The 27,500-nt window shown below is 35.2% G+C and overlaps 1 protein-coding gene across 2 annotated transcripts; it reads left to right on the top strand.

Moving 5' to 3' along the window:
* On the top strand, positions 1–27,240 carry METTL14 (methyltransferase 14, N6-adenosine-methyltransferase non-catalytic subunit). Of its 2 annotated transcripts, XM_082727380.1 has the most exons (11): positions 1–258; positions 5,348–5,436; positions 6,307–6,394; positions 8,062–8,142; positions 8,504–8,591; positions 12,478–12,568; positions 13,768–13,909; positions 18,836–18,928; positions 21,282–21,398; positions 22,505–22,715; positions 25,671–27,240. In XM_082727380.1, the coding sequence occupies exons 1-11, from the start codon at positions 193–195 to the stop codon at positions 25,973–25,975; spliced, it is 1,371 nt and encodes a 456-aa protein (XP_082583506.1). In that variant the 5' UTR covers positions 1–192; the 3' UTR covers positions 25,976–27,240. The 2 variants fall into 2 exon arrangements, with proteins under 2 accessions (XP_082583506.1, XP_082583507.1); XM_082727381.1 differs by lacking the exon at positions 6,307–6,394 and having other exon boundaries at positions 47–258.
* The last annotated feature ends 260 nt before the right edge of the window (positions 27,241–27,500 follow it).

Here is a 27,500-nt window from a genome sequence, read left to right as displayed (position 1 = left end):
AGGTGGGACTTCCGGGCTCGGTGGAGCCAATACCGGCCGCGCCGGAAGTACCTATTGAGGAAAGGGGGAGAGATACCGGGTGGTAGAAGATCCCGTTGAATCTTGTGTTCCACAGACTCAGAAGAAAAATCGGGTGGTTTTTCATCCGCTAATTGTCAGGCTTTGTGGGCAGTGGGAAGCAGGAGTTGGGACATGGACAGCCGCTTGCAGGAGATCCGGGAGCGGCAGAAGTTACGGCGACAGCTCCTTGCACAGCAGGTCCGCGGCCCAGGGAGGAATCGAGAATGCGCGTGCGCGGTTCCCTTCTCTTCCTCCTCCCCCTCGTTCTTTTCTGTCTTTGCCTACGCGTTGCGGTGCTTACTTCTCTGCTTCCGCAACCCTGATCCCTAGGCCTACCTGCCTTTCTTGCTCTTAACTGCCGCAGTACCTTGAATATTCTTCATCTGTGCCGCGGCCATTATGTTGCTAAACCGAACGCCACGATTGGTCCTCAGCAGCCATTATGGAATGCGCGCCGAGTGTCCGGCGCAGGGCTCAATGATGGGGAGACAAAGCTTTGGTCTTTGCAAATAAATTACCGTCGTTCGCGCCAGGAAAAGTGATTTGTTATCCCTTAAGTTTCTCTAAACTATTTAAATGGTCGTCCGTGTCAGGCCTTTCTTCTTAGTACCTAGTTCTTGAGATTGTGGCTTCCTTGTGAAATAGATTTATAGTGTTTTCTTTGGGATCATATCTAAAGACTGCATTAGAAGTAGCCCGAGTGTAAAATTTTAGTTTGTCCATCTTGTGTGTTGCTAAGTACTGTGTCTTCGTCATCACCCACTGCTAATACTTGAATTCTCACTCTGTTTAAGCCACAGTAAACATTTGGAATAGATATCATTGACGTCCCTTACCAAGTAATGAAACAGGCTAGAGAGGTTAGGTAGTTTTTGCCCCGTGTCACTCATCGCTAGGCCAGAAAATTGAATCCAGGTGAGTCTCTCCAAAGCTCGTGTGTGAATTAACACTTGATCAGGAGACTATACATGCAGAAAATGCAGATGCACACCTTTACTTAGAGTTTGTGTTTCCCATTTCTACCGTTCATATCACTAAAAGTGATGGAGGAAATACTACGAGGTTTTAATGAGGCATCTTACTGTTATTTTTCAGTAATGAATCTTGGTTTTAGTAAATGAAAATTTGAAACTTATACTCTTATGATCTGATGAAAAGGTTTATGGTGTATATATATATGTATTAAATATATATGGTTATGGTGTATATAACCATATATGGTGTATATAACCATATATGGTTACGGTATTTATAGTCATATATGGTTATGGTATATATAGTGTTAAAAATGTGGGAATTGGAATCAGACCTGTTCTGTCCCTCTAGCATTATGATCTGGGACAAATCAGGTATCTTTTCCAAGCCTTCTTTCTTGTACCTTTTTTTATTGTGTTGGCTTTAGAATATTCAGTAGCTTTGTTACCACCAAGTAAGGTTCTTATTTTTTAGTTTTTTTAGATTTTAGTTTTAGTTTAATTTTCTTTGACTCAAAATGCATTCATAAATGGTTACTTTTGTGTCTTACTATACACGAGAGGATCTAGTAAGCCCCTGGCAATTCAACTATGAATAAAAAATGGTCCTTACCCTAAAAGAGCTTGCATAGTGCAAAAAATTTAATGATGGGTGCCTTTATTAAGTACCTTTAATGAATCAAGACTCTGCTAAGTTTTTATATACATTATCTTCAGTCCTGCAAGTCAGATGCTATTTGCATCTTATAGATGAAGAAAATAGAGCTCAAAGAGTTTAAGTTACATGCTGAAGTCCACAAAGTTTATAAAGTTGCAAGCTTGTAGTTTTAGGCTTTTCCATGCTCTTTCCAGTACACTAGCTGCTCCCTAGTCTTCTAGTTGGTTAGGAACTATTTCCACATAAGAAAGAATGTCTGATATAATCAATGACAGACCTCCACTTTTGCAACTAATTTCAGCCTTTCTTTCAATTGTCTTCTCTATTTGAACAACACAGATTACTGTCCAGAATGTGGTTTGTGCAATTTATACAATTTTTTTTAATTGTACTTCTTTTTTTTTTTGCCTTTATCATTTATTTTTTTATTTTTTATTTTTTTAAGATTTTATTTATTTATTTGACAGACAGAGAACACAAGTAGGCAGAGAGGCAGGCAGAGAGAAAGGGGGAAGCAGGCTACCTGCGAAGCAGAGAGCCTGATGCGGGGCTCGGTCCCAGGACCCCGGGATCATGACCTGAGCCCGAAGGCAGAGGCTTTAACCCACTGAGCCACCCAGGCGCCCCTTGTTTATTTTTTTAAAGAAAATTTATTTTTTTTCAGTGTTCCAAAATTCATTGTTTATGCACCACACTCAGTGCTCCATGCAATACGTGCCTTTCATAATATCCACCACCAGGCTAACCCAACCCTCCACCTCTCCCCTCTAAAACCCTCAGTTTGTTTCTCAAGAGTCCATAGTCTCTCGTGGTTTGTCTCCCCCTTCGATTTCTCCCAACTCACTTCTCTCCATCTCCCATGTCCTCCATGTTATTCCTTGTGCTCCACAAGTAAGTGAAAACATATGATAATTGACTCTGTCTGACTTATTTCACTCAGCATAATCTCTTCCAGTCTCTTCCATGTTGATACAAAAGTTGGGTATTCATCCTTTTTGATGGAGCCATAATACTCCATTGTATATATGGATCATATCTTCTTTATCCATTGGTCTGTTGAAGGGCATCTTGGTTCTTTCCACAGTTTGGCTGCTGTGGCCGTTGCTGCTATGAATATTGGGATACATATGGCTCTTCTTTTTACTACATCTGTATCTTTGGGGTAAATACCCAGTAGTGCAATTGCAGGGTCATAGGGTAGCTCTATTTTTAATTTCTTAAGGAATCTCCACACTGTTTTCCAAAGTGGCTACACCAACTTGCATTCTGTCCTCCTTCCTTTCTGATTTCTGTGCATCTCCTGTAGCACAGCTCAGGTCAGAACATTGTAATGAAAACTGTCTTGATCTTTCTGGCTAAGGGTCTTCTTCCAGCTGGTGTTCGTTGTCCTTACTGTTGAGTACACTACTTAACATTACTTATTGTTACACAGAATATAAATGTCAGCAACTTACACCTACTTTTTACTTAGCTATAGCTTTGTTCCCAAAAAAATCGTATATGCTTTTAAATGATACCAAATTGTCGAAATTGTTAAAAGAACATATTTAGTGCTTCCATAACAGAAAATCTGTGATTTACTTATTCCAGTCATTCCACAGATTTGTTTTTTGTTTTTGGAGCATGTGAGGACAATTCTATATGTCAGCAGAATTTTAACTTAAAGCATTTCTAATGTAATACATTGTATTCTAATGTAGTAGGAAATCTAATTGGTTCATTCAAATATTGAGCATCTACTCTGAGTCAGGCATTATACAAGCTGTGAACATACAGATACCAAGAGGACAGCGTTCATCTGCTTAGAGAACTTAGATGTAACTTGTGGAGCAGTAAACAAAAGTAAAGATTAAATAATTTAAGTGTAAAATAATCAGAAGTCATGTTAAAGACCTTGAAACAATATGAACAGGAAGTAAGCAAAAGTAAGACCTAAAATAATTGAAAGTTGTGTTAAGTACTAAGACCCAAATAAGGAAATAAAAAGGAGAAAAGTGGAAGGAGGCTACCTATTCTATGCACTCCTTAAGGAAATCACTTGTCCTCATCTGAGACCTCAAGAGAGAGGAGTCAGTCATGGGAAGATTAGAAATCATTTTAACTATGGGAAGTAGATGTGTCTTTTAACTAATGAGAATAGGGTTCAGGAAGATTTTATGGGAGAGTTAAAAAGTCAGGAACATTTGATACATAGTAAGAGATCTGTCATTGAGAAACCTTAGGGGAGTCATGAAGTAGGCAGACTAAAAAGGCAGTGGTGATTGCTTAAGATCAAGCAAGGGACTTGTAGCTCTGATATTTTAGTGTATTCCCTTTCCTGAGCTAAAGAGACTATTTAATGCAGATTTCCTCATGCCTTGCTTAAGAATATAAAATTGTCCCTTTATATAAAATATAAAATTGTCCCTCATGGCCTCATGTCCCTCAGTTCATTTGGCTTTTATTTAATCATTTATTTATTTATTTAAAAAAATTTTAAGGTTATTTATTTATTTACTTGACAGACAGAGATTGCAAGTAGGCAGAGAGGCAGACAGAGAGAAAAAGGGAAGCAGGCTCCCTGCCGAGCAGAGAGCCCGATGCGGGGCTCGATCCCAGGACCCTGAGATCATGACCCGAGCCGAAGGCAGAGGCTTTAACCCACTGAGCCACCCATGCGCCCCCTGATTATTTATTTGACAGAGATCACAAGTAGGCAGAAAGATAGGCAGAGAAAGAGGCGGAAGCAGGCTCCTTGCTGAGCAGAGAGGCAGATGTGGGGCTGGATCCCAGGACCCTGAGACCATGACCCAAGTCAAAGGCAGTGGCTTAACCCACTGAGCCACCCAGGTGTCCCTTCATTTGGCTTTTAAAGATGTCCATGAACTGGGTGCCTGGGTTGCTCCGATGGTTAAGCATCTGTCTTTGGCTCAGGTCATGATCCCGGGGTCCTGGGATTGAGTACCACATCAGGCTCCCTGCTCAGTGGGGAGCCTGCTTCCCCCTCTCCATTTATCTCCCCTTCCTTGTGCTCTTTCTCTCACTCTCAAATAAATAAATAAAATCTTTAAAAAAAAAAAGATGTCTATTAACTGATCCCATTTTTTGCAGCCAGCTTATCTCAACTAGTTATTTGTTGTATTTTGCATAATTTCCCTGACTGCCAAACAATTTGCATTACCATTTTTTAGGTATTATTAAAATTCAGTGTTGTGCCTATAAATCATTGTATAAATACTTGGCTTGAATAAAACTGGATAAATATTTATTACAGCACAAGATAAATAAGGTATAATATAGGAGCTGATGGATACAAAGTGTTAATGCCTACCACTCTGTATACACTATATGAGCTGCTTTTTTTGTTTTTGCTACTACTACTAAATTGTGTTTTTTTATTTACTTGAAAAGTAGAGGATGGCTAAAATTGTCTTAATTTCAAATACAACTGAAGGTATAAAATGCTTGCTAGCTCTCAGATTTGTTCCTAATTAACATGGTTTTGTTCCAAGGTATTTACTGTTTTTCCTGCAAGGTAATTAATCCACTTGCCTGCTGAAGGAGTTAGAGTTTGTTTGTTTGTTTTCAAATACCTGATATATTCAGTGTTGCTACTCAGGCAGGAAAGGCTATCCGGTGCTTTATGATCTAATTTTTGGTTTTTGTCCTTTCTCAGTTGGGAGCAGAAAGTGCCGATAGCATTGGTGCTGTGTTAAATAGCAAAGATGAGCAGAGAGAAATTGCTGAAACAAGAGAAACTTGCAGGTCAGTTGAATCTTTTTTTTTTTTTTTTTTTTTTTTTAGCGAAATGTTAATATTGTGAAAGGGTTATTGTTTGCTTTTTAAAAAAATTTTATTAGAGGGCGAGCATTAGTGAGCTGGGGGGCAGAGGGAAAGGGACAAGCAGACTGCCCGCTGAGCAGGGGACCCCCCCCCCCATTATGGGGCTTACTCCCAAAACCCCAGATCATGACCTGAGCCAAAGGTAGACGTTTAACTGGTTGAGCCACCAAGGCGCCCCTGGTTATTGTTTTGACAAACAGATAATCCTAGGTATGAAGTGTGTTATGACAAGCATCAAAGTAAAGATTTCAGAAATACTGATTTTTGGTTTTTAGTATTCATGAACTATGAAACACTTTCTGAATATAGTATGTTCTCATTCATAAAGTATTTAGAATGGAATTTTAGACTAAGAATTAGCTTACACACCATGGATTAAATTGTTATATTTACAAATTCTTATAAAGAAAAACATACTTTACCTTAAAAGTGGTATTCATTTGGTAGTTCATAAAGCACTTCAGAATTTTTCAGGTCATTAATTTGAATATCAATTTTGCTCAAGGCAATGCAGAATGATATATAATATAGAAGTTTCTTTTTGCCATACACCCATCATAAAAGCTTATTTTCCTGTTTGGTTGCTTTCTCATAAAAGTAAAATACAGAATTGACAATCAGGTTGTGTGTGTTTTTTTTTTTAATTTATAAACTAGATGCATGAATAAATACTGTTTAATCAGAAAAAATGTGCCTTGTTCTGTTTTTGTAAACTGTTATTTAATATTATTAATAGCTGCCATTTATACATCTTTCTATATATGTGTGTGACACTTCAGTTTTAATTTTCAGGGCTTCCTACGATACCTCTGCTCCAAATGCAAAACGTAAGTATCAGGATGAAGGAGAGACAGATGAAGACAAAATGGAAGAATATAAGGCAAGTAGAGAACAGGGCAATTTTCTGGTCAAGAAAAATATAAATCCTTACAATAATAGATTCTTTTTCTTTTAAATTTACTTTTATTATTTTTTTAAGATTTTATTTATTTATTTGAAAGAGAGAAAGTGCACAGAGGGAGAGTGCAGACTCCCCGCTGTGCAGGGAGCCCAACATAGGGCTCAATCCCAGGGGGTCATGACCTAAGCCAAAGGCAGACACTGAGCCACCCAGGCGCCCCACAGTAGATTCTTATCCAGGAAAATAAATTTAATGAAAGCTCAATTTTAAGCTTTGTAAAGTAAATGTCAGTAGCCTATGTATACAGGCATACCTTGGAGATACTGTAGGTTTGGTTACAGACCATCACAAAGAAGTGAATATCGCAGTTAAGCAAGTCAAGTGAAATTTTTGGTCTCCCATTGCATATAAAAGTTATGTCTACACTATCTTATAGTCTGTTAAATGTGCCGTAGCATTAATATCTAATAAAGCAAGATATATACCTTAATTTAAAAATACTTTATTGCCGGGATGCCTGCGTGGCTTAGTCAGTTAAGGATCTGCCTTTGGCTCTGTTCATGATCCCAGGGTCCTGGGGTTGAGTGCCACATCAGGTTTCTTGCTCAGCTAGGGGCCTGCTTCTCCTCTGCGTGCTGCTCCCCCTGCTTGTGTTCTCTCTCTCTCTGACAAATAAATAAAAAAATCTTTTTAAAAAATGCTTTATTGCTAGCCATCTTTTGAGCTTTTCAGTGAGTTTTAATCTTTTTCTTTTTGCTGGTAGAGGGTCTTGCTTCAGGGTTGCTACAGTTTCCACATCAGTGTTTGCTGCTTCACCTTACACTTTTATGTTATGGAGATGGTTTCTTTCCTTAAACCTCATAAACTGACCTTTATTAGCTTCCAGCTTTCCTTCTGTGGCATCCTTAGCTCTCTCAGGCCTCATAGAATTGAAAAGAGTGAGGGCCTTGCTCTAGATTAGGTTTTGGCCAAAGGGAATGCTATGGCTGGTTTGATTTTCTCTCCAGACCAATAAGCTTTTTCCGTATCAGAAATAAGGCTGTTTACTTTCTTACCATCTGATAATAATAGTTTCATATGGTTTTTAAGAGAAATAAAATTGTCCCATTGGTGGTCATGTCTTTCATGATTTGAGCTAAATCCCAGTATTTACAGTATAATGAGATAAATAATATTAGACAATGCAGTCAACAAAATCAGTAGTTATAGACAGGTATTCATTGATGAGAATGAAAAGGAAATTTTTATTATAAAAATAACTAGGTAATGAAAAGCATGCAATGACTTCAGTGTTTGACTTTAATGATAATTTGAAAAATTATATCTTAGGGAAATGAAATATTTATATTGAGTCTTGGGGTGCTTGGGTGACTCACTTGGTTAAGCATCTGCCTTTGGCTTAGGTCATGATCCCAGGGTCCTGGGATTGAGCCCCACATCAGGCTCCTTGCTCAGTGGGGAGCCTGTTCCTTCTCCCTCTGCCTGCTGCTCCTCCTGCTGATGTTCTCTATCAAATAAATAAAATCTTAAAAAAAAAAAGTTATATTGAGTCTTACTACTCAAGACTATTGAGTCTTACTACTCAAGATATCATAAATACATAAAATATTCCTTATATACATAAAATGTCTTTAATCTTTTCCAAGGATGAATTAGAAATGCAACAAGAAGAAGAGAATTTGCCTTATGAAGAAGAGATTTATAAAGATTCTAGTACTTTTCTTAAGGTAAATAAATTTTCATATTATAAGTCTTCACATTTCAGCTCTATGCATGAAAAAATTTTAAATACTATTTTCAATATTTTTCAGTTTTTGAGGAATTATCATTATAAAATAAAAATTTTAAAATTATTCTTGAAATAATTTTCTGATACTTGGCTATTTAGGATGAGATAATGCTAAATCAATGTTTGTAGCTACTAAGGAGTATTACTGTCATTTTAGTTGTGTTTCCAAATAGTACTAATTTTTAAAAAATGTATCAACTTCTATTTTATATGGCCTCATAATAAAAAATAAAGTACAGAGTTAGTGTATCTGCCATTAGAGTAAAATGCTCTTAATTTAATTTTGACTTTTTCTTTAGGGAACGCAGAGTTTAAATCCCCATAATGATTACTGCCAACATTTTGTAGACACTGGACATAGACCTCAAAATTTCATCAGGGATGTAGGTATGTTAGATTTGTTGGGAATATGCTATTGCTAACTCTTGATTACATGCATGTACTTTATCCATTTTGTGGATTATTTCTAACAAAATCATTTTTCCTGGCTTGGCTTTTCTAATTCCAGAATTATTTTTCCTGGCTTCCTATTTTCATTCTCCATACTTCTAGTATACCCTCCTTTCCTTCCAGCAGTGTTACTCACTCCCTTCCTTCCTTCCTTCTTCAGTTTGGTTCTGTGACAATCCTTGCATTTTTATTTTACCTTCATTTATTCCCTCTTTGGTGCTTTGCTTTTGTTTGTAGGCCTGATTTTCTTACCTATAATATTTTTTCCCTTGTCTCTAAAGAATTTAACATTTCATGCAAGCCAACTCTGTTGGCAACAAATTTCCTCAAATTTTTTTTTTCTAGGAAAGTATTTCTCTTTCACTTTTGAAGAATAATTTCACAGAGGTTAGGATTCTTGGCTGGTGTTTTATTCCTTTCAACACTTTAAATATTTCACTCCAATCTTTTCTTGCTTGCATGTTTCTAAGATACTGGATATAACTGTTGTCTTTTTGTTTATCTTTCTATTTGTTCTTCTGTAGGCATGGTGTTTTTTCCCTCTGGTTTCTTTAGGATTTTTTCTTTATCTTTAACATTCTGTAGTTTGTAAATGATATGCCATAAATTTAGGGTTTTTGGCATTATACTGTTTGATAGTCTCTCTGCTTTCTGGATTTGGTTTGTTGTCTGATATTAATTTGGAGAAATTCTCAGTCATTTTTATTTTAGAAATTTCTTCTCTTCTCTCTCTCGTTCTTCTGGTATTTCCCTTACACACATTACATCTTTTTTGTAATTGTCCCATGGTTCTTGGATTTTCTAGCTTTTTTTTGTTGTTGTTGCTTTTTTGTTTTTTTCAGATTTTGTTCTCTTTGCTTTTCAATTTTTGAAATATCCTCAAGCTCAGAGGTTCTTTCCTCGGCCCCAGTTTACTAAGTCTCTCAAATGTATTACCCCTGCATTTTTAAAAAGAGCTTTATTGAGATAATTCATGTACCATATAGGTCACCCATTTTAAAGGGTATAATTCTGGTTTGTTTTGTTCTGTTTTTAGTAAATCCAGTTTGTGCAGTCACTACCACAATCTAATTTTCATCTCCACTAAAGAAACTCAGTACCCATTACTAGTTAGTTCCCATGACCTCCTCCTCATCTGCCCCCAACCTTAAGTAAACATTAATTAACTTTCTATTTCTAGCCGTTTGCCTATTCTAAACATTTCACATAAGTGGAATTGTACAATATGTGGTATTTTGTGACTGACTTCTTTCACTTGGCACAATATTTTCAAGGGTTGTTGATGTTGTGGCATAAACCAGTACTTCATTTATTTTGACTGCCAAATAATATTCCATTGTATGTATATACCACATTTTGTTTATCCATTCATTTGGGTTGTTTCCACTTTTTGACTGTTATAAATTGTTGCATGAATATTCATGTAAAATTCTTGTGTAAACATATGCTTTCATTTCTCCTAGGCATATAGCTAAGAGTAGAATTGTTGGGTCATGTGTTAATTCTCTGTTTAGCTTTTGGGGGAACTGCACAATTACTTTTCAAAGCAACTGTACCATTTGACATTCTTCCCAATAGTTTATCAGGGTGCCAGTTCTTCCCATTTACTGTTATCTATCTTTTTAATTATAGCCATCCTAGTGGGTATGAAGGGATTTTGACTTGCATTTTCCTAGTGATGACTAATGATGTTCGGCATCTTTTCATATTTGTTGGCTATTTAAATACTTGGGAAAAATATCCAAACTCTTTGCCTATTTTTTAAGTGGTTATTTGCCTTTTTATTATTACATTATAAGAGTTTATATTCTCAATCCAAGTCTCTTTTTAGACATATGATTTGCAGGTATTTTCTCCCATTCTGTGGGTTGCCTTTTTACTTTCTTGATGGCATCATTTGCCATACACAAAAAATTTAATTTTGGTACCATCTGATTTATTATTTCTGTGTTGCTCACAAGCAACTCTTGAAGTTACTCTTGAAGTAGAAACTGATTTTAGTGTTTTCATGAGCAAAATTTAGCTGTAGCGTAAAAGTTATGATACTGTGAAGTGAAATAAGCCAGTCACAGAACAAATATGCAAATACTTAAGTACCTAATAGGGTATATGTAATATAAATACAATAAAGTAGTCAAACTCATGGAATCAGCGAACAGTGATTATCAGGGACTAGAAGAATGGGAAAATAGAGAATTGTTACTGAATTGATAAAAAGTTTCAGTTATGCAAGATGAATGAGTTCTAGAGATCTGCTGTGTAGCATTGTGTTTGTAGTCAGCAATGCTGTTGACTGTAGTCAATAAAACTTTAAAAATTTGTTACGGGTAGATCACATCTTAAGCGTTCTTATCAAACATGCACAGACACACACACACACACACCCAGAGGAACACAAGAAAACTTCTAGAGGTGATGGATATGTCTGTTGCCTTGGTTGTGATGATTTCACGGATGGATGCATATGTCTAAATTCATCAAATTGTGTATATTAAATATGTGTGTTTTTCTATGTTGGTTATACTTCAGTAAAGCTGTTTTTTATGATAGCTGTATAACTGAATTTCAGAATCCACCTTTATGTTTTTAAGATACGTATTTCCCCACAGCAAAGATAAAAGTACTTAGGAAACTATTACGGATTGAGAAGAACTTACATTTTCTGTTAGAGAAGAGTGAGATCAGATTCTACAGTGATTAAAACCTGATTATAATAAAATCTTTAAACTTGTTTTATTTGCAGTTTGTTTTATAAGCACTGATTGAAGAGGCTTTAGGAAATCATTCACTTTTACTCTTTGATATTAAGGTTATTAATGTCTGTACTTTTCGTTTTTAAATTGAGATGCTTATATGATTTATATTGTTAGGAATATGTTTCTTGGGGTGACGGGGGAGAAAAACCAAATAAAAGATTTTAGGAATCTTTGATATTCAAAGCCCTACTTATCCCTGTAGTTGCTAAAACAGGCATTATGCTGCTTTACCTAAAATCTCTTCTGAGCTCAAAGATCTAAAACATTTTTGAGGACATGGGAACAGTGAGTCTTGTGTTTTTAAGTACACTTTGTAGGACTTATATATGTTTTTTAAGATCTTAAGCCTCAAAATATATATGGGGATTTGGTTCATAATGACGAGGAGATGTGAAATCTTTAAAATGATAAATATTGATATAAGAAATACTCATAGTGAAAACAACTTGTCTGGGAGGTGAGAGGTAGTCTACTATTAGGCACTCATTATCTTCTTTACTAGATTTGTTCTAGGGTTGTGTCCATGAGCCATAGCCAATTAATTTAAGGTCATCGGTTGTGTTTCTCTCATCTCTAACTGTTCTTTGTTTCTTCCTATATGTAATCATAAGAAAGAAAATAAATACTCATTTTCTCTGCCTTTGATAACTACTTAAGAAGCTAAATACAAACTTCAGTAATCACTAGCTTCTTAAGGAGAAAGAATTCTTTTAACTAATAGTTGTTCTTTTCTTTCCCTCAGAACAGACAGAATGGCTTAACTTAATGCTATGAGCAGATTTAACTTAAATATGAGAGATTAAATGGCTTATTAATTTGGACTGAGCTTTAGAACATCTGGGTTTTTGCTTCCATGTGGAATGGAAAATGGTTATATGTGAAATATTTTAGATATTAAATATATATGTGAAATATTTTAAAAATACTCAATTAACTTTTTTAAAAGGACACAAGAATAAAGTGGTGATTGTGTATTGTGTTTTCCTGAGAGGGCTCATAACCTTTGAATTCACTGATACTAATTTCCATCGTATTGAAATTTAGTATTTACTATTTTTTGTCCTCAGGTTTGGCTGACAGATTTGAGGAATATCCCAAACTGAGGGAGCTCATCAGGCTGAAGGATGAGTTAATAGCTAAATCGAACACTCCTCCTATGTAAGTGTGTTTTTTCAGTTTTCATTCCCAACTTGGGCTTAAAATAGCAGTTCTTTTATCTTGTGGCCTTTCTGTTTGAAAAAAACTCAGCACCTATATATGTTAACAAACTTTTCCTGTGTATGGTAAAATAGATTCATTTGACATTCCAGTGCTGAGTGCTCTCATTTGATTTTATTTTTTTATTTCCTAGATAATTTCTTTAAAGTGTCTCTAAATGTTTTCTTAGAAAAATAATTCATGTTTGTTGTATCTTGAGTTTCTTAAAATGTTTTTGAATGACTTTTCCTTTCAAAAAGCAGTTTATTTGTTGAAGCAATTTTAGAAAACTTAGATGAAGGAAAAGAAAAAATAAAGGTTAATTATAACAGCATTCATGGATACTAGTCTTAACATACTGGATTATGAAAGTTCATTTTAACCTTTGCTAAACAGAATAATGTTATCCTCAAAAATGTGTAAAAAGTCTTTGAAATTGGAAAATCTACTTAATTCACATTTAGCTTACTTTGAACATTTTATACATTTAACAATTTGCTAAAATATATTTTTTTAGTGATTAGAAGAACCACAAAGAAGTCCGAGTGTGTGGAGAAAAATATTAGCAGATTCTAACATTCATCCAATTTAAAAACCTGTTAAAGTATTTTGTATTTAAGTTATTTTAACACTATGTATAAAAAAAAACTTTCAGTAAAGGCTAGTTGTAATTTATACTATGTGGCCAGAAAAGGCTATTAATATAAACAATTCTACTAACAAATTGATAAAAGAAAATTATACCCATCTTTAGAAACAGTTTTTTAGAAGGAGGCTTTTAAAGCTAACAAATAGTTTTTCTAACTTAACAATTAAGAAAAAATAATGTGGTAGTTTTTAGGAGATTCAGATAACGAAATGGGGCTCAGAGACTTACACTCATATGGAAGTATAAAAATGAGAGAAGTACACTCTTGATGTACATAGGGGAATTTGATTTTATTTTGTAGTGTGATTGTAGACATCTTGTAGAGAAGAGTGTTGGTAGATGGTTTACTGTCTATACTGAGGAAAGATACTCCTGCATAAAAAAGGTATTCAGTAATTAGTTTATGATTACTTTGTACATAGTGTTTAGTAATATTTAAGAAATTCCTTTCATTCTTATCTGTAAGGTATTTGAAAATCTCTTAGTCACTTTTTATGCCTTAATCAAATAGGTACTTACAAGCAGATATAGAAGCCTTTGACATCAGAGAACTGACACCTAAATTTGATGTGATTCTTCTGGAACCCCCTTTAGAAGAATATTACAGAGAAACTGGCATCACTGCTAATGAAAAATGCTGGACTTGGGATGATGTATGATGAAACTTTCTACATTGTAATTATTTCTTTTTCAATGAATATTTATTTGAGAAGATTATAAATATTCCCCTATTTTTAGGAATCATAAATATATAATATATAAGGTGGCAGAAGATCCAGGGTACATTGACAGTTTTCACTATCTTTGGTCTGATTCTTCTTTTTGGGACAGAAGTTGAAGAGGTAGTGAGTAAATAGTCTGTGGAAGACTTACAGTTCCAGTCTTAAGAGACCTTGGATGTATAAGTAGGAGAGTGTAAAGCCAGAGTGACTGGTAATTCTTTCTGCATTTGCTTAGTTTTAGTAAACATTAGAGTATTTTTTATATATATACACACACACATACATGTAAAACATGATTTCTTTTTAAGGAACTTACAGTATAATAGATTAAAAAGATACATAATTTCAGTATAATATAATTGTCATAAAATCACATTTTCCTAAATAAAATTAGGCAAGCTGGTAACTTCAGTCAGTTACATAAAGTTCTCTGTTTTTACTGATCAATAACAAAAATAAATACTTACTGAGCACTGCTCTGTGCTAGGCAATGTGGTAGGTAACTGGAGATTCAAAGGTGAATAAACCCTGGTTCTTGGACTTAAGGAGAATGTAGTTTAATGGGATAAATATTGATCTAAACAGATAATTGCATTATTATTTTGTTAGTTCTATAACAGAGGACTGCACAAGATGATCTGAAAAAAACTAACCAAGCCTTGTAGGAGAGAGTACATGAACAAAGAGGAGGTGACACATTAACAGTATAAATACTAGTTGTAATTGGCCAGATAAAGAAAGGAATAGGATGGTGATTCCAGATGAAAAGAACAGTAAGAGCAGAAGGGATGGAGACAAAGAATATCTGGTTTGTAGGTTGATGTTAGAACATAGATTGGTCCTTTCTTGAGATGATGTCGTCTTAGAAGCTTAAACTTTTATCCTGAAGACATTAAGGAGTCTTTGAAGGGCTTTAACAGGTTTAGTTCAGTGGTCAGATTAGTGTGTGGAGTATGGACTAGAGGAAAAGTCTGGAAAGGGGAGAGCAGATAGAAGACCGTTGCAGTAGCCTAGTTAGGAGATGAAGGGACCATAAATAGGGGTAATGGTAGTAAGAATAGAAAGGTGATAAATTCAGTAATGTGTAATAGGTACTGTGGTGAGCTCTCGTGATTGAAATGAGGGGGGAGAGTTAAGGATGATATGAAGGTTTAAGTCTTGGGATAGGTGGGTTGATTCTTCACCAGTTGAGAAAGAGTGAATTTCAGAAGAGCTGGATTGGAGGGATTAGATCGTATTGAACGTATTGATTTTGAGGTATATGTGAGACATCGATGTGGAGGTTGTAATAGGAATATATCATTCAAAGGACAGATCTGTGTCTCAAAATACAGATTCAGAAGATGATGCATCAAGCCTATGAGAATAGACGAATTTGTCCTAAGATAGTGTCTTAATTAAGATAATATGTGGATTGACAGTAAAGCCTCAGGAAACTTTTACGTTTAAGAGGCACATGTAAAAGAGTATTAATGTCATAGGGGCCATGGGAATAGGGAATTTTAAGGAAACAGTAGGCAGGAGTGTTGAGCACAGAAGGAAGGTTGGGAAAGGAAAGGACTGACATCTGTCAAGACTGGTGTTTCATAGGAAATGGTGCTGCATCCTTGCATGTCCTCCTGTGTTAATGATAGTTAACATCTATTATTTAATCTTCAGGATATACCTATGGTTTTTCCTCCTTGAAGCTTTTCCTTTCATCTCAATCCCTCAGACATTTTTATTTACATATTTATAGATATTACTACTTTGAAAAGGTTTTTCCCACCCTCTGATAATAAATGTAATTTGTACTATTGAAATTCAGAAAGGTAACAGTATATAGTATTCTAAAGGCCACGCAAAAGACATAATACTCTTGATATTTATTGCTGGGAATTTTCCAGATAGGTTGCACAAATTTACGTTCCTTCCAGTTGTGTTTAAGAAACATCTATGTAGCCATATATTCATCAAAATTGACTAGTAATATAAAAACAATCTTTGTGACCTTAATCAAAGGAAAGAAAATTGAAAAAAAATCTCATTATGTCTTTGATTATTATAGTTGATCCTTGAACAATGTGGATTTGAACTGCATGATTTCAGTTATACATGGATTTTTTTACAGAAAAGTGTAAATATATTTTCTCTTCCTTAGGATTTTCTTAGTAACATTTTCTTTTCTCTAGTTTACTTTAAGTATAGAGTGTAAATACATATAACATAAAATGTGTTAATTGTTTATGTTATCGGTAGGGCTTCTAGTCAACAGTAGGTGTAAGTAGTTAAGTTTTGGGGAGTCAGAAGTTATAGTCGCATTTTTATGGGGGGTATGAGTTGGTGCCACTAACCCCTGCATTGTTCATGCGTCACCTGAAACTAGGCTGAACTTTATTTTCTCTGGCCAGTCTCTAAGGTTTGGTGAGTAAAGGCACAAGAGCTTCAATTATATGTGACAGACTAATAGAGTTTTTGAAATAAAGGAACTCTTTTATATGTATATTCTTGATTTCAGTTTAATTTTACTGAACAGCTCTGGCTGGCATAGTTGAAATGTTTTGTCTGGCCCTTGAGCCCTAAGTTCTTAACCTTTATGTGATAATATCCTAAAGAAAGTGCCAATAGTTAAACCAATATATAAAATGTAAATAAGAAAGAAGATTTCACAGGTATTCTCTTTTACATTAGAGAGTCAGTAGTGGTCAGCACTTTTTGGCAAAGAACATAAGGACTTATTTAAAATACCAACAATTAGCATTTACAATTGCAGTGTCAAGAGAATAATTTGCTTAATGTTCTTCACTAATGTGTGACATCACTTATTTTTATCTATTTCATCTATAAACATGTAGGAATATGTGTGTGTGTTACATAATTACTTATTCATATTCTTAATGAGAGTATTAGATGAGAGATTTCAAGATTTTAAAAAGTCAGAATATAAAACTCATTAGGTTTATACATATTGTCACTTACATCCGTTATTACTATCAAATAATGTTTTTCTTTTTAGATTAAGTTAGAGATGGTAAGCTTATAACTTAAATGGATCTGTTACTAAAGTTAATATTTTTTAGGGACACCTGGGTGGCTCAGTGGGGTAAAGCCTCTGCCATCAGCTCAGGTCATGATCTCAGGGTCCTGAGATTAAGCCCCACATCAGGCTCTCTGGTTGGTAGGGAGTCTGCTTCCCCTTCTCTCTCTGCCTACCTCTCTGCCTACTTGTGATCTCTGCCTGTCAAATAAATAAATAAATATTAAAAAAAAATAAGTTAAGATTTTTTAAATAAATGAAACATAAATATTTGCTTAAACTATGGTCTCTGAAACTTAACTGTGGCGGAAAACTGGAAGAAAAAGAATATCATATAAAATGGTTGGTTTTACAGTTTTTTATGTGACTGTAAATTTACAGATTTCATTATTTGAACTTTTTTTCAGTGTGACACAAAAGGGAAACATATACAAGGGAACCACATATAAGGGAACAACACATACAAAGGAAACAAAATTATACATTAATTTTTGTTGCAAGTTTTTATTTAAATTCCACTTAGTGTACATATAGTATCATATTAGTTTCAAGTGTAGAATTTAGTGATTCATCATTTACATACAGTACTCAGTGCTCATCACAACCAGTGCCCTCCTTAATGCTCATCATCCATTTAGCTTATCCCCTGCCCACCTCCCGTCGTCAACCCTGTTTGTTCTCTATAGTTGAGTCTATTTTATTTTTGCCTTTTTTTGCCTTTCTCTGTTTTTTCCCTCCTATGTTATTTGTTTTGTTTCCTAAATTCCACATATGAGTAAAATCATATATTTGTCTTTCTCTGACTCATTTTGCTTAGCATATTCTGTAGCTCCATCTGTGTCATTGCAAATGGTAAGATTTCATTCTTCTTTTTAATGGCTGAGTAATATTCCATTGTAAATATATCTCACATCCATATCTCTTCATCAGTTGATGGACATTTGGGCTGTTTACATAGTTTGGCTATTGCTGATAATAATGCTAGAAACTTTGGGTGCATGTGTCCCTTCAAATCAGTATTTTTATATCCTTTGGGTAAATACCCAGTAGTGCAATTGCTGGATCATAGGGTAGGGTAGTTCTAGGTCTAACTTTTTAAGGAAACTCCGTACTGTTTTCCAGAGTGTCTGCACCAGTTTGCACTCTCACCAGCAGTTAATAAGGGTTCCCCTTTACCTGCATCCTTGCCAACACCTGTTTCTTCTTCTGTTGTTAATATTAGCCATTCTGACAGGTGTGAGGTGGCATCTTATTGTAGTTTTGATTTGTATTTCCCTGATGATGAGTGACTTTGAGCATCTTTTCATGTGGCTTTTGGCCATCTGTATGTCTTCCTTGGAAAAATTAGACTATTTTTTGGCATTTGAGACTTAAAGTATACATTATAATGAAATGTGCATATTGATTTATTTTATATAGAACTTATGTAAATATTGGAAACCAAATCTTCCCCAAACATTTGTTATATTTCATTTTAATTTTGCTCCTAATTTGGGAGTAATTTAACCTCTTCCTATTTCAGTTCCTTTTTCTATAAATCATGAAGGGCTGCTCTCAAGCTACATCTTATAGAATTCCTTTAGTCTATGAATATGGTCCCCCCGTAACCTTTTTCTGTATGAAATCGTGTGTGTGTGTGTGTGTGTGTGTGTGTGTGTGTGTGTTTGTTTTCTTAATATAGAATAAGAAAATAGAATAATTTGTAAGGATAAAATTTATTTGCTAATGAAAATTAGTACATTTAAAGAACACATCTGCTTAAAGTCCTGATAAATCTCAATGGTTGTTCTTTCGGATTTAGGATGATTGGGTAAATGTAGTATTGTTTTGGTTTTCCACAGATTATGAAGTTAGAGATTGATGAGATTGCAGCCCCTCGATCATTTATCTTTCTCTGGTGTGGTTCCGGGGAGGGATTGGACCTTGGAAGAGTGGTAAGATGGTTTTCTTTAAATTGGATTTTTAATTCATAAGAAAAAATATAAAAAGTTTGAAGATAGATGTTATTCTGTCCTTTGTTTCTTGAACAGTTGCTAAAATACTCAGAAGGAAAAAATATGTTCAGAAAAGAATGCATGAAAGGCAGTACTTTTCAGTTAACTAGCACTAGGGTTCAATAAGTCACAATATAATTTGTTACAACTTCAGAACGGTTTAGACATTTGAAACTGCAGCTCAAAAACAGGCTGCTTAGTATTATTTGCTACTCATTATGAGTAGCTAGAAGGTACCCTTCTGAATAATATTAACTTCTGAATTCCACATAAAAACCAAAACAAATTGGGAAAATAACATGGCATCTGGAACGCATGGTTTGAATGATCAAATGAGAGTGAGAAAGAAGTTACATAACACACCTGTAAATACACCTGTATTTATTTTAAGCATCTTGTATTTCCTGTATTTCAGGACTTTATTTTTCTTATTGCACTTATTTTGGATTTCTAAATGGAAATAAAGTAGCATATGCCTTTTTATCTAAGAATCATGGGAGCATGTGGCTACGTATTAGAAGGCTTCATTCAGTTTTAGTCTCAGTTCTGCTGTCTAGCAATGAAACTTTTGGCAAAGAGATTTTTACTGTGGTAGGTTTCAGTTTCTTCACTTGTTACTAGATGACACCTTCCATTTTTAGGATATATTTTGTTATACAGCAGATAATCTCACTTAAGGCTAGTAATTTTCGGAAGTGTCCATTTGACAGGTGAAGAATTTAAGTAGGATTATTTTGAGATAAATTTATGCTAAAATCCTGAAATTCTGCACTTTGTATTCTTTATATAAATAACAAGTTTGAGACTGTTAGATACATCCTTGCTTGTGTTGTTTATTAATTCCAATGTAAGACTATAACTGCATTCCAATTCGGTATCTATTTTTTGCTGGCACCTCTCCAAGAAGCTCTGGAAAAACTAAGAAAATAGAAATATACTATATGTTTTTATAAGTATGTTGGTATTTACCTTTTATAGCTGCTAATGTCTGGCTTTGGGCTTGCCTTCCACCTCCCAAATTAGGTTGAAAATGATTGGGAGGTTTTATTGTATTTGTTTATGTCATATTGGTGAAAGCAGATTTTGGCCAAAAATTACTGCAAAAATAATTTAGCATTAGAAATACTTAACAGGCTTTTTGTTAAATTGATTAGGGCATGAGGTTTTAGACCCTTGTGGTTTATAATGAATATCCAGTGCAAAACAAATAATTGGTGACAGGAACAGATACTGATCTTGATTTTTGAGATTTTAAAATAAAAATCCAAGTTTCATTTTGAGGTGTTTCTCACTTTACACAGTAAGGGCATTCCTGAAATGACCAGTACCAACAATATTCTACTGCACAGTTTAGTTATTTTCCCCCTACTTTCCTTTTAGATCATTTGGGGAGGGGGTATATCTTATGTTTTTATTCCCACCAGCTATGCAGCACATGTATTGGGTAGTGGGTCCTCATATGCCACTCTAAGCAGTGTATTGGCAAGTATTTGTTACATATTCTTATATAACAGATTCTAGGACACTAAGGGTCAGATCTCTATTTTCTAGATTGTATAAAGATGAAAGTACAGTTTTATCCAGTAATGAGCTATACACTGAAGCTGAAGTTGTTAATATTAAATATATAAAGATAACGCAAGACTCTCATTTGAAAAGAGGCTATCAATTAAAATACTTTCCGTAGTTTTTAGCTTTGTCAGAGGATAGAAAATTGAGGTGCTAGGAATCAAATTATCTGTTGAATTTTATGATTAAAGAGGGGGCTGAGTGTTTTATGATTTAAAACCCCCTTTCGGGGCACCTGGGTGGTTCAGTGGGTTAAAGTCTCTGCCTTTGGCTCAGGTCATGATCCCGGGGTCCTGGGATCAAGCCCCACATCGGGCTCTCTGCTCGGCAGGGAGCCTGCTTCCCCCTCTCTCTCTGCCTGCCTCTCTGCCTACTTGTGATCTCTGTCTGTGAAATAAATAAAATCTTAAAAAAAAAAAAACAAAAACCCTTTCTATTGATTCCCGTGGAAGGTAGTATTAAAGAATTGGAACATTAGTAAAATTATGTGTTTTCATATTTAACTTTATATATTATACTAATTTCCAGAATATGTCTATGCATTCTATATATTGGCTGCTTAAAGACTGGTTTTTCTTTTTTTCTATTTCTGAATTAAAAATTACTGTCACATCTTGGAATTTAGTGTCTCAAACCTCTAGGAAGTTTTTTTAGTGCTGGTTGGTTATTTTAACTTTTGTTTATTTCTTTTAACTAAGGCTTTCTTTTTTTAAATTCTTTCTAGTGTTTACGCAAATGGGGTTACAGAAGATGTGAAGATATTTGTTGGATTAAAACCAATAAAAACAACCCTGGAAAGACTAAGACTTTAGATCCAAAGGCTGTCTTCCAGAGAACAAAGGTATTGCCTTTACTGTTTTGTTATTTTTATTTTCATTATTTTCCTTCAGGCTTTTCCAAATGACTGTATACTATTTAATTTTGGTAGAAAGGTTCTTTTCTTAGATTTGTACAAATGGCATTGAATGTTATAATAGTACATCCAGTTTAATTTTAAAATATTCACCTTGTTATCTCAACCTTCACTGTGTTAGAGAAGGTAATATGTATTCTTGTGTGTTCCAAACTGTTGTAATTCTAAGTCATTATGGACTTTTGGTACCTCTGACCCCCCCAGATTTTTTCCCTTTCCCTGGGTCCAGAAAAAAGAGATGGCAGCAAGACTCTCACAGCTGGTTGGCTTAGAGAGATATTTTTATCCTCCCAAAAGAATCCTAAGAACCTACACAAGAACCCCTGAGAACATCTACTCCATAAAACTGCCCTGTTACTCTCAGGCTTTAAAAGTTTGTCCTCCATTCTTTCACTCTTTAGGGAGCAACTGGTGGGAGAGTCTTTCTTACTAAATCTTTCCTAGACTGGAAAGTTCTTTTCAAGGAACCTAAGTTACCCTTGCCATAGTTCATGGAGTCAAGTGAGAGATTAAATTTATTTAACCCATATGCCTGCCATTTAGATTAGAGGAGGTCAAAAAAACAAAAAAGTAAATTGATTTTCTCATTTTTTTATGTTGAGTCATTAGAAGTCTGTATACATAATTAAAGTCCCCTTTCCATATAAAAAGACCTATATCTTATATATGATTTTGATCTTGAATCATATATGAAGCCCATTATAACATCATTTTAAGATTCTAAGGTCAAGTGTCATGCTTCCGTAACTGGAGAAAACAAGTTAATTATTTAGTGTTGCAGAGGAAAAGACTCTGTGGTCATTGACACAGTTCTAAAACATCATGGCCCCCAATTTGATACTGTCATGTCTAGCTTCCCTGGCAGTCTTCTCACATCTGGAAGTCCAGTTTTCCTATTGTGTTTTTGCCGATAGAACTCTTTCCCACAGATTTGGAGAAATGAAGTTTGTTTTGGAATTTGGGACATAGGAAATGTATAATGTTAGGAAATAAGACTGCTGATGAAGAGAATAATTGGTCTGCTCTTTATTTAGGAACACTGCCTTATGGGGATCAAAGGAACTGTTAAGCGTAGCACAGATGGGGACTTCATTCATGCTAATGTTGACATTGACTTGATTATCACAGAAGAACCTGAAATTGGTAATATAGAAAAGCCTGTTGAAATTTTTCATATTATTGAACATTTTTGCCTTGGTAGAAGACGCCTTCATCTATTTGGAAGAGATAGTACAATTCGACCAGGTAGGACCTTAGAAAATCTTTTAAAAACTTTATCACCCCTGGTGATATAGGTGTCAAGAAATAGTATACAGTGCTGTGTTAAATAAAATTCTTGTGATGTGTTTGATTCCTCTTGCTGTACTTCAGATATGCCAAACTCATTCTTACCTCTTCATGGTCCTCTACTTTCATTCATACACCTGGCAACCTTTTCTCACAACTCTTGTCTAAACTGGCCACCTTCCCCTTAGACGCCTCCCCCCCAACTTTTCCTCCTTCCAACACGCTCTTTCCCTTTACTCTGTTTTCTTTTTCTTCTTAACACTTATCATTAGATGAACTGCAAGTTCATTTGAGCGTATGTTTTAGTCAGTTTCTTCAGCGTACAGTCTCATGGAAGGCAAATAATGTCTTATTTACTTATTTCTACCCAACATTCAGATGATTCAGTAAATAACATGTTGAAGAAATGCATAAGTGAATAGTTAAATAATCCCACAGAAAATAACCATACATTTGTGAAGTACAGATCTTGGCTTAATTAGAAACTAAAATACCTAAGCTTGTTTGCTTACACGTATAGTGGTGTTGTCTTTTCAAAGTTTTAACTTTTTATGAAACCAATATAATGTGAATTTACTACTTTGAAAAAAAATGAGTAGAAAATAATTAGACTATTATGGACAAATTTTTTCTTAAAAGGACAATTTTTATGTACAGAGTGTTATTGAAATATTAGTATATTCTGTTTTATTGATTTCTCAGAAAATATAAAAGTAGCATTGCTTTATTCATAATATATAAAATCAGTCTCTTTGCCTCAGCATGTTAGAAATCCAGTTTAAAGGTGAAAAGAGCCAGAATCTTGTTTTGAATAGCCTACATTTTATAAAAAGTAAAAAGTTAAAGAACTTATAATAGAATAATTGGCCATAAAAGTACCTAAGAATTTAGAAGAAACTCTGATTTTCATTCTAAAAAAAGTAATCCTTGGGGCACCTGGGTGGCTCAGTTGTTAAGCATCTGCCTTCGGCTCAGGTCTTGATTCCAGGGTCCTGGGATCGAGCCCCATATCAAGCCCCACATCGGGCTCCCTGCTCAGCAGGAAGCCTGCTTCTTCCTTTCCCACTCCCCCTGCTTATGCTCCCTCTCTTGCTATGTCTCTCTCTATCAAATAAAATCTTTTTAAGAAAAAGCTATATCCTTTAAAAATGTTAAAAAAAAATCCTCAAAGTTGCCTTAACTTATGTGTATGACATAATCCATCCCTCTTCTCTCTCCCTGCCCATCAGCTACCTCTGTGTGCTGTGATGAGCAGAGTAACTTGAAGATATTTCAGTTGTAGAAACTCATGGCCTCAACTTTCATGAAATTATGTAAAATAGTAAACAAAGTAAATAGTTGAAAGATCAGTCTTTATTGAACATTTATAGTTAATATGTGTTTTTTCCCATTCCAGATGCAATTTAATCAGAAATCATCCTTCTTATAAGCTAATTTGTATAGCAATGTAGCTGACAAAATTACTTTTGAATACCTATAGAGGTACAACATGTAATGCAAATTCTGAGAAATTGTTTTTATTTACTTCATTTAAGATGTATATTTGAATTGGATGTTGAACAATGTAATTTTTAGCAGGTTGAAAGGATAGAATGGGCACAGAGGTGGGGTTTTATGTTTTGTTTTATTTTACATTATGATGTGTTTTGTTATTTTTTAAGATTTTATTTATTATTTGAGAGAGAGAGAATGAGAGAGAGGACGAGAGAGGGAGAGGGTCCGAGGGAGAAGCAGACTCCCTGCAGAGCAGGGAGCCTGATGCGAGAGAAAGTCCTGGGACTCCAGGGTCATGACCCAAGCTGAAGGCAGTCAGTCGCTCAACCAGCTGAGCTACCCAGGCACCTCACATTATGATGTGTTTTTATTTATATTTTCAGAGGTGGAGATTTGTATGGAAACAGTTATATCTATAGTGATTTTTTTTTAATTTATTTTTTTTTAAAGATTTTATTTATTTATTTGACAGAGAGAAATCACAAGTGGGCAGAGAGGCAGAGAGAGAGAGAGAGGAGGAAGCAGGCTCCCTGCTGAGCAGAGAGAGCCCGATGCAGGACTCGATCCCAGGACCCCGAGATCATGACCTGAGCCGAAGGCAGCGGCTTAACCCACTGAGCCACCCAGGCGCCCCTATAGTGATTTTTTTACTCAAATGAAGTAATGAAAAGCATTAATGAAAAATGTGACTGGAAATTTAGTTCAGGTTTCATCCTAAAAGACATTAGATACCATATATATGAATCTGTGTTTTGTGGAGAGTCCTAGAAGATTAGGCAGAGAAGTGACCTATTTTAGTTTGTTTTAGGCTTTGTGCTTTCAGAGGGAGGAGAGGCTGGGAGAGCATTACAATATATATGTGTGTTTGTGACACGTGTAGGGGGCTGGCCTAATAGAAAAATAAAGACTGACATTTGAGGGTGACAGTAGGCATGGAAAATGGAAATGAACAGGAGCAACATGGTAGTGGTTGCGTTTCAGGTACCTGTCAGCTGGATTAGTCTTGTGGTTGGGAAGAGTAGAGGCAAAAGTTGATTCCAGGATTTTAATCAGAAAACAGTGGTATCATTTCACAAGTAGGAAGGTTAACAGAATTTATTAAATTTTCACTGAACCCAAACTCAGTGTAGTGTGTAATTTTTTTTCTAAGTGCTGCTCTCACAGAATGTGAAATGTGGATGGAGATAGTAAGGAAGATATTTTACAGAAGTTAACAGTCATGAAGATGAAATAAGATGAAATCTGTATAATGACTAAATGTTGTGTGTTCTGTTAAAAAAAATACTGGATGAGTGATAGGGGCATCTTTATTTTTAATTTTAATGCATTTTTAAAAAATGCATTTGAAGATTTGAAGTAGCTCCTAAAGAATTAGTAAGAGAAATGGAAAAAAAAAATCTTTCTTTCCCTCTATTTCAGGTTGGCTTACAGTTGGACCAACTCTTACAAATAGCAACTATAATGCAGAAACCTATGCATCCTACTTTAGTGCTCCTAATTCCTACTTGACTGGATGTACAGAGGAAATTGAGAGACTTCGACCAAAATCACCTCCTCCCAAATCAAAGTCTGATCGGGGAGGCGGAGCTCCCAGGGGTGGAGGAAGAGGTGGAACTTCTGCTGGCCGTGGCCGAGAAAGGAATCGATCTAACTTCCGAGGCGAAAGAGGTGGTTTTAGGGGGGGCCGTGGAGGAGCACACAGAGGTGGCTTTCCACCTCGGTGACTTTTTAAGACACTGATCTGTAAATGCCTCTATATCTTCTTCACTGTAGTTTGATTTCCAACTGGGGGACTTTTTTAGCATTCAGTTCCGGCTTGCACTTTGCTTTAATTTCTCTAAGCTGCAGGAATATCTTAGCCAATCTCCCTCGCAGTTGTTACACATATTGTGTAGTTTTATCCAGGAAAAACAGGTCATCCTGCCTTCAGTCATGTGCATGTAACTTAACAGTGCAACAAACACCTTCCTTTCAGAGACTAATTTATTCTGATAGATTCCAACTAATTACAGAGGCTTTTGCCTTTTAGAAATAGTTTAAGTGAACAGTGAAAAAGACCCAATCTGTAGTGTCATACTAGTGCCAAGAGCAGTTGATAATAGGCATCCTACCACTGCTGTCGTGGCAAATGGAAAGCTGTTTGGGAGCCTTGATAGAACGGAGTTGGGACAGATGGTTAACTTCTGTCAAAGTTTTAACATTTTCCTGATGAAACAAAGACTTTTTTTTTCTTTTAAAAAAATCTTATACTCAGATATAATTTGAATACTACTGAAAAATTGAGAGAATTTGAACAAAATCAGCTCCTCCTAAATCCAAATCTGATAGGGGAGGTTGGTGCTCCCAGCGGTGGGCAGAGGAAGAGGTAGAATTTAGTAGGCAGACTTAAAAAGAGAGAAAAAGTTCATCATAATTTCAGTTGCAGGTGACTGTTAATCACACTTCTTAAGAGGCGAAGGAGGACAAATATCCAAGTGCTAGAACTTTGGTGTAGACTTGGATTGACCTTCAAAGCAGCTTCATATATTCCTTAGCAAAGTAAAAGAAACGAGGCAACAACAGAGAGAGCTGGTTAATCAGGTGTTTTGAGAATAAAGTATTTGGTGATGAGGAAATGACATCTTTAAACTTGTTATGGAGAAAACAGTATTAAAAACCAATTACAGAAGACCGTCAACTTAAAACAGCTTAGAAAATGGAATTGCAGTTGCCTTTTTATTAAAACCATATGGTGTGTTGTTTTTAAGAGCCTGGTTTTGCAGATCGGTTGTTGTATAAAGCTTTCTTCTGTCATTTCTCTTCCTATACTGTAACTCATGTTTTAAATGAATTTGATGAATGAAATAACCATTATTGTTCTTGAAAAATATATTTTTTATTTTGTGTATGATTTTTCTAATGAAACTTTAAACCCTTGAAATGTGGGAGTCTGTTTTCTGTAAGTGGATTTGCCTTTGTTACCAAATGAAAAAGGACTGACTTAAGATCAGACTTTTGTTTTGGTCTTTGATGCATTTTAGTAGCCATTCTCAGCTTTTCATTGGCTCATGTTATACCTAAAGTGAGGTTATATTACACACACTAAAGACTCAGTTTGAAGATAAGGGCTGAATTATAGAAATAGGGTTGAGATTCTTAAAAGCCTGGTAAATTGAATGTACTCAACCTGTTGGTACTTTGTATTTGACTAATGCCTTTTTTGATGTAGATACGTAGATGTGAATCACAGTTGGTTAGAATTTTTACTGA

Source organism: Mustela nivalis (genome assembly GCF_964662115.1).
Source record: "Mustela nivalis genome assembly, chromosome: 4".
Taxonomy (NCBI): domain Eukaryota; kingdom Metazoa; phylum Chordata; class Mammalia; order Carnivora; family Mustelidae; genus Mustela; species Mustela nivalis.
Note: the sequence above shows the minus strand (reverse complement) of the source record. Positions and strands in the feature narration are given on the sequence as shown.